This window comes from Penicillium expansum, assembly GCF_000769745.1.
Source record: "Penicillium expansum strain MD-8 chromosome Unknown contig336, whole genome shotgun sequence".
NCBI lineage: Eukaryota > Fungi > Ascomycota > Eurotiomycetes > Eurotiales > Aspergillaceae > Penicillium > Penicillium expansum.
In genome coordinates this window covers 145,905-152,455 of record NW_015971470.1, presented here as the reverse complement: position 1 = coordinate 152,455, position 6,551 = coordinate 145,905, and the positions used below count along the sequence as shown (strand labels likewise).

Genomic DNA, 6,551 nt, shown 5'->3' with positions numbered 1-6,551 from the left:
CCCCCCCCCAAAGAGATTACCTGCGATTGTGCTAGTAGTAGTTGATGACGTTCCGATGCTAGATGCAGTTGGTTTGCTACAGGTTGAATTCGCAGACACTGAGGTAGGAGTCGACACATTGTACGAACAAGATTCCTGACTGATGAATACGTCGTTTGGTTGAGATGAATTGTGTGGCTATTAACATAATTGGTATGAGTATCAGACCATGTCGCCCCCGGTATACGGAGTAGATGGTTCTAAGATATGCCATTTACTCGTAGTTAAACCTGTTTCATTAGGCCTTTCAAGGATCTTGGCCATTTAAGATAAAGCATAAAACATAGAGCATTTGCCGAAAGGTCCGGAGATTTCCCGAAAGCGCTGGGAGCTACGACCAAAAGCGGAAAAGCCGAGCCGATCAGTTCAATCAGATCAATCAGATAAGGCGGATCAAGCATACCGAGTGGGTCCATTGCCATGTCCACCGGTGCTTGGTCCCTCTGTTATACGGAGTAAAGGTTTTTTGTATGGTGTGACACATTGACACCCTTAACTGGCTCTCTCATTGGCATCTGTAATCGTCTAACATACGGAGTACATACTCCGTACAACCAGCTTCCGATCATCGGTGAAATCCCAAAAGGGAGTGAGAATTTAATTATTTTGACTTGTTAGCTTCTGTTTAGCTTATGTCTAAGTTTTCTTTCGGTTTGAAGAAATTTTGACTTACACTTCCTACTATAGCCACAGCATATTCTGTGCTGAGGAAACTAGACCCCGAAGCCGTACCTCTTCGCTATCTCCCAGACTTTGCTATCGTGAATTCGGCCTCTCCTGGTGATTCAGGATCTGACCTTTCAAGCTTTGGAGGTGCGGTGCATTCAACCAATATTTAGATCTCATCTCACTGTCGATATCATGGCTGTAAGAAAGCGCTTTGTCAACCCATTTGCGCGCAGGGCATCTGCGGAGGAGCTACCAGCGACTGGTGCACCCGATATGGAGGCTTCTGCCGACTCCAAATTTGCCTCGGAAAAATCGCATGAGACCGATCAGGCCTCGTTAGATACCGAAATCGTTGACCAAAAGGCGCAGTCTGGGACTCAGAAGGCGCAGGCAAGCACCCAAGCCTGGACAAAGAACACTTTGATCGCAGCTTATGCTCTGTGAGTTTTGTCTGTTGCCAACCCCCACGGGACTTCTTGACTAATAACCCGAAGTGTCTGGGTCGTCAACTTTCTAGAGTACTTCAGCTCCGGATTGCTCAGCTCCCTATCCCCATATATCTATAGTGGGTTCGAGCTACACTCCTTGACGGGTCTTACTTCCGTCATCGCTTCGTTGATCTCCGCTCTAATCAAGTTCCCCTATGCGAAACTCATGGATATCTGGGGTCGGCCTCAGGCCTTTGGAGTCGGCGTCGGATTTTTGACTCTCGGACTAATCATGATGGCCGCCTGCAAGAATGTGCAAACGTATTGTGCTGCTCAAGTCTTCTACCAGACTGGGTTCAGCATGATCGATTTCTCCATGACTATTTTCATTGCTGATACTACAGCTTTGAAGAACCGGGCTTTCTGGATTGCTTACGCCGCTTCTCCGTATCTCATCACACCTTGGATCTACGGTTATGCTGCCAATCAGATCCTCGCCCCGGGCGGCATCGGGTATCGATGGGGCTTTGGTGTCTTTGCCATCATTATGCCCATTATCAGTACTCCGCTCTGGGGTCTGTGGTATTATACCCAGAAAAAGGCCGAAAAGATGAACTTGACGGAGAAGAAGAACAGTGGACGAACTCTCTGGCAGTCTATCTCCTTTTACTGCATTGAGTTTGATGTCATTGGCCTGCTTATCATCGCCACGGGCTTTTCTCTCTTCCTGTTGGCGTTCAACCTATACTCTTACCAACCTGGGGAGTGGCATTCCCCGATGATTATCTGCTTCGTTGTCATTGGCTTTTGTTTGATTATTGCATTCACCTTCTGGGAGAGATACTTCGCGCCTGTGAAGTTCATGCCTTGGGAGCTAATCCAAAACCGGACTGTCTTCTTTACCTTCTCCATGGTGGTGTCTCTGTATCTGGCCTGGTATATCTGGGATAGCTACTTCTATTCTCTCTTACAAGTGATGTTCAACCAAACCGTCACAGAAGCAACCTATATCTCCAACATTTACACCATGGGATCGTGCTTCTGGTGCCTCGTCTTCGGAGCCATCCTTCGCTATAACGGCCGCCTCAAGTGGTGGGCCGTCTGCTTCGGTGTTCCTCTTACAATTCTGGGAGTTGGCCTCATGATCAAGTTTCGCCAACCCGATTCGAACATTGGATACATCGTGATGTGCCAAATCTTCGTTGCATTCGGTGGTGGCACCCTCGTCATCTGCGAGCAGATGACTGTCATGGCTGTTTCCGCTCAGAGGAACATCCCTGCTATCCTGGCTATTGAGGGTGTGGTTGCGGGTATTGGTAGCGCCCTCGGGGGCACTGTTGCTGTTGCTATGTGGACTGGGATTTTCCCTGTCAAATTAAAGGCACTTCTCCCTGCTTCTGCACAGGCAGACTTCCCTACTATTTATGGCTCCTTGGCTGCCCAGCAGTCGTACGCTAGAGGAACAGCTACTCGCGATGCCATTGACCACGCGTATGGTGAGACTCAGCGACTCATGCTCATTACCGCTACTTGTCTTTATCTTATAACTTGGACTTCATGCTTCTTTTGGAAAGATCTTAATGTGAAGAAGATGAAGCAGCAGGTGCATGGTATTCACTTGTGAGTGGTGGGAGCGCCATGTTAGTCGTGTACGGGGTGATATAGCGAGGCATTGGACAACGGGCATTTATTGGTCAACCATATTTATGTACCAATGGACTTCGTGAAGATGTTATATTGAGGACCATTTCAGATATCTTTTTTGTATGTCTTTTGTACCTATCTTTGGGTGTCTTCGTCCCTACTTAGTGTTGTTGCGAAAATGACCATGTATAAATTATAAATGGATAGTAGTCAACCGTATAATACCGGGGAATTTGTAGTTCACTTTTAAGGTCACTGCAATATATATCATAGGTAATTCAGATTATTACCTAAAAAGATAGATTTACATAGATCTATAGATGTTATTATGCTCACAGAATTTCAACCAGGTGAAAGTCCAACCTACGCGACTGCTTAACAAACAATGTTGTCCAATATGCTGCGTATCAATGATTATGACGCAGTGGCTGGCCTTCTTGAGCTAGTCGCTGATATTTGACTGCCTTTCGTAGCACCATACCATTGCTCAGCTGATCAGTTTCCTGGCGGAAGATCTCCTGCCACGGAGTACCACTCGGGGCAATGGGGTATCCTTCAGTGCCCAATGCTTTTCTTCGCTCTTCAATCTCATCATCAGTAATGAGCATATCAACCCGCCGTTTGCGCAAATCAATGCGAAGTCTATCCCCATCCTTCAAAATAGCAAGATTGCCTCCAGCTGCGGCCTCGGGGCTGGCATTTAAAATAGAAGGCGACCCAGATGTCCCCGATTGTCTGCCATCCCCGATACAGAATAGTCCATCAATACCCTCCTTCAAGAGTCGGCCTGGTGGATGCATATTGACGACCTCCGCTGCTCCAGGATACCCGATTGGACCAACACCGCGCATAACAAGGATAGTCTTCTCGTCGATGTGTGGCGTATTCTCCAGGCGATGTTCGTAGTCTTCGGGTCCATCAAACACCACAACAGATCCTTCAAATGCCTCCGGATCATCGGGATTAGAGAGGTATCGCTTCCGGAATGCGGGTGAAATGACACAGGTCTTCATGATTGCAGAGTCGAAGAGATTGCCCTTCAAATGGGCGAATCCGGCATCTTTCATCAATGGATCGTCGTATGGTTTAATGACACGTCGATCCCATGTATGCTTCCCACGGACATTCTCGGCAAGAGTTTTGCCATTGCAAGTGAGCACATCGCCGTTCAGCTTGCCCTGGTCTAATAGCTCAGCCATGATGGCCGGCAGTCCTCCAGCGCGGTAATATTCTTCGCCGAGATATTCTCCCGAAGGCTGCATATTCAACAGCAGCGGGATGGTAGATCCAAGGGTATCCCAATCATCCATGGACATCTCTACACCTGCATGCTGCGCGATAGCGTTGATGTGAATAGGAGCATTCGTGCTGCCGCCGATTGCGGCGTTCGCTACGATAGCATTCTCAAAGGCCTCACGTGTCATGAGATCACACGGCTTCCGGTCTGCCTCTACCATCTCCACGATCCGCTTGCCTGTTTCGTAGGCACATTGGGCTCTGTGACGATAAGCAGCGGGGATAGCGGCTGACCCAGGGAGTGCCATTCCTAAGGACTCTGCAAGGGCATTCATCGTCGAGGCAGTTCCCATTGTATTGCAGTGACCGACTGACGGAGTTCTAGAGTTTGGGTTAGATTCTGCGGTCATTAAGCGGATATTTAGATATGGCTTACCCTCGGGCGATGTAATCCATAAACTCATGTTCGTCAATGTCACCCGTGGCGAACAGCTCTCGCCCGTGCCACAATACAGTGCCTGCACCGGTCAAAGCTCCCTTGGAGTATCCGTTGAGCATAGGTCCCACGTTCATGCAGATAGCAGGGATATTCTAAAAACATCAGCATGGCTCTAGGAATCTCTCGGGTCTGATAACCCACCATCGTAGCCGCAGCCATCAAACAAGCCGGTGTTGTCTTATCACACCCGGTAAGCAGCACAACACCATCAAGGAAATACCCAGTCAAGATCTCCACCAAGCCAAGATAAGCCAGGTTACGATCAAGGGTCGCAGTAGGCCGTCTCGAGGTCTCCTGAATAGGGTGTGTGGGGAACTCAAACGGAATACCTCCAGCAGTCCGAATACCCTCACGAACACGCTTGGAAAGCTCAATGTGATGGCGATTGCAAGGCGCAATATCCGAGCCCGTCTGAGCAATTCCAATCATCGGCTTACCAGACATTAGCTCTTCTTTGGTGATACCGTAATTGAAATACCGCTCCATGTAGATAGCTGTCATGCCGGGGTTGCTGCGGCAGTCGAACCATGCGGACGAACGAAGTGTTCGTCCTGGTTGTTTGACGGTGACTTGGGCATTATCTGCCTCACTTGTGATTTTCATGCGGGTCTCCAGCTCCTGATTGCGTCGTCGCAGAGCCTGCAGCTCATTTAGGCAGTCCTCGATGTTTATTGATTGTGGTTGGACGTCATTGCTGCATGAACAGCCCTCACAGGACTTCTTGTCGGAACACGACATGGTGTTATAGGTGCACTATAAATTGGGGAAGTGCGGGATAAACATTCCACCCATGGATGAGAGGGGTGACAATGGATTATATATGGAGAGCTTCCCATTTGTGCTCTGAAAAATGCGGAGTGCATTCGGGAGACACTTCCCGAGCCATTTTGGCACCGAATCATTGGAATTGTACTCCGTACAATTCGTTGAATTGCCCCGCGTGATCACGGAGATAAGCCGAGATTTTTCGCCCCTCGGGATGTGACGATCCGGATATCGATATCTCGTAGATATGACATCGAATGCTGTTATAAATTGACTACTTTATTCATTCAATTTCCAATAACTCACCTACGACAGACTCATCAACAATGCAAGGTCTTAACCGCGTGAAGACAGTGCTCGACAAGGGCGGCCTTGCTCTGGGAGTGTGGCAACTATTGCCCGGCAGCAACATGTCTCGTACCCTAGCACGAGCTGGATACGATTGGGTGTTAGTGGACTGTGAACATGGAAATATCGATGGTTAGTAGTTTTGCCCTTGTTCGGAATTCCATGCTAATATTTCTCGCAGACGCCGCAATGCATGAAGCTGTCCCCGCGATAACGTCATATGGAGTGAGCCCGATTGTTCGCGTTCCAGATTTCCAATCTTGGATGATTAAACGTATGCCGAACAAGCTTGATATCGCTAGCCCATTTGACGATTTCTCATCTTTTGCATAGGTGCCCTGGACGCAGGCGCACACGGAGTTCTCGCTCCTCTCGTGCGAACAGTGGAAGACACAAAGGCCTTCGTCGAGGCCTGCCGGTTCCCACCACAAGGGAAGCGAGGGTTCGGATCACCTTTCCCGATGGATAGGTTTGGCAGGGATGTATCAGCCACCCAGTATCTGACTGAGGCCAATGCCAATCTCCTGCTCTCGGTTCAGATTGAGACGAAAGAGGCTTTTGACAATGTCGATTCCATCGCCGCTGTCGAGGGACTCGATTTGTTATTTGTCGGACCTTTTGACCTAGGCAATGGTATCGGGCACCCCGTGCTAGGTAGTACTTTTGCGCCTGAATTGGAACAAGCCATTGAGAAGGTTCTGTCTTCAGCGCACAAGGCAGGCAAAAAGGCTGGAATCTACTGCGGAAATGGAAAGCAGGCAAAGAAATATGCCGACTTGGGGTATGACTTGGTCAACGTTGTGACTGATGTTGGTGCTCTGACTAGTTCACTCGCGAGTGAGATGGAAATTGTCACCCAAAAATCAGGCAGGACTGCCTCTGGGCCTTACGGTAGCTAGGGCATCATATTTGCCATTGAAGCA

General features: G+C 48.8%; 3 protein-coding genes across 3 annotated transcripts; 2 read left to right on the top strand and 1 right to left on the bottom strand.

Moving 5' to 3' along the window:
• Positions 1–900: 900 nt before the first annotated feature.
• Positions 901–2,760, top strand: PEX2_095920 (Major facilitator superfamily domain, general substrate transporter; the record flags this gene model as incomplete). The annotated part of the gene is made up of 2 exons (XM_016746862.1): positions 901–1,148; positions 1,203–2,760. The coding sequence occupies 2 exons, from the start codon at positions 901–903 to the stop codon at positions 2,758–2,760; spliced, it is 1,806 nt and encodes a 601-aa protein (XP_016593966.1).
• A 427-nt stretch (positions 2,761–3,187) lies between these two features.
• On the bottom strand, positions 3,188–5,253 carry PEX2_095910 (IlvD/Edd family dehydratase; the record flags this gene model as incomplete). Its single annotated transcript, XM_016746861.1, has 3 exons — positions 3,188–4,397; positions 4,453–4,607; positions 4,657–5,253. The coding sequence occupies 3 exons, from the start codon at positions 5,251–5,253 to the stop codon at positions 3,188–3,190; spliced, it is 1,962 nt and encodes a 653-aa protein (XP_016593965.1).
• A 353-nt stretch (positions 5,254–5,606) lies between these two features.
• Positions 5,607–6,527, top strand: PEX2_095900 (HpcH/HpaI aldolase family protein; the record flags this gene model as incomplete). The annotated part of the gene is made up of 3 exons (XM_016746860.1): positions 5,607–5,760; positions 5,810–5,902; positions 5,962–6,527. The coding sequence occupies 3 exons, from the start codon at positions 5,607–5,609 to the stop codon at positions 6,525–6,527; spliced, it is 813 nt and encodes a 270-aa protein (XP_016593964.1).
• Positions 6,528–6,551: the final 24 nt, after the last annotated feature.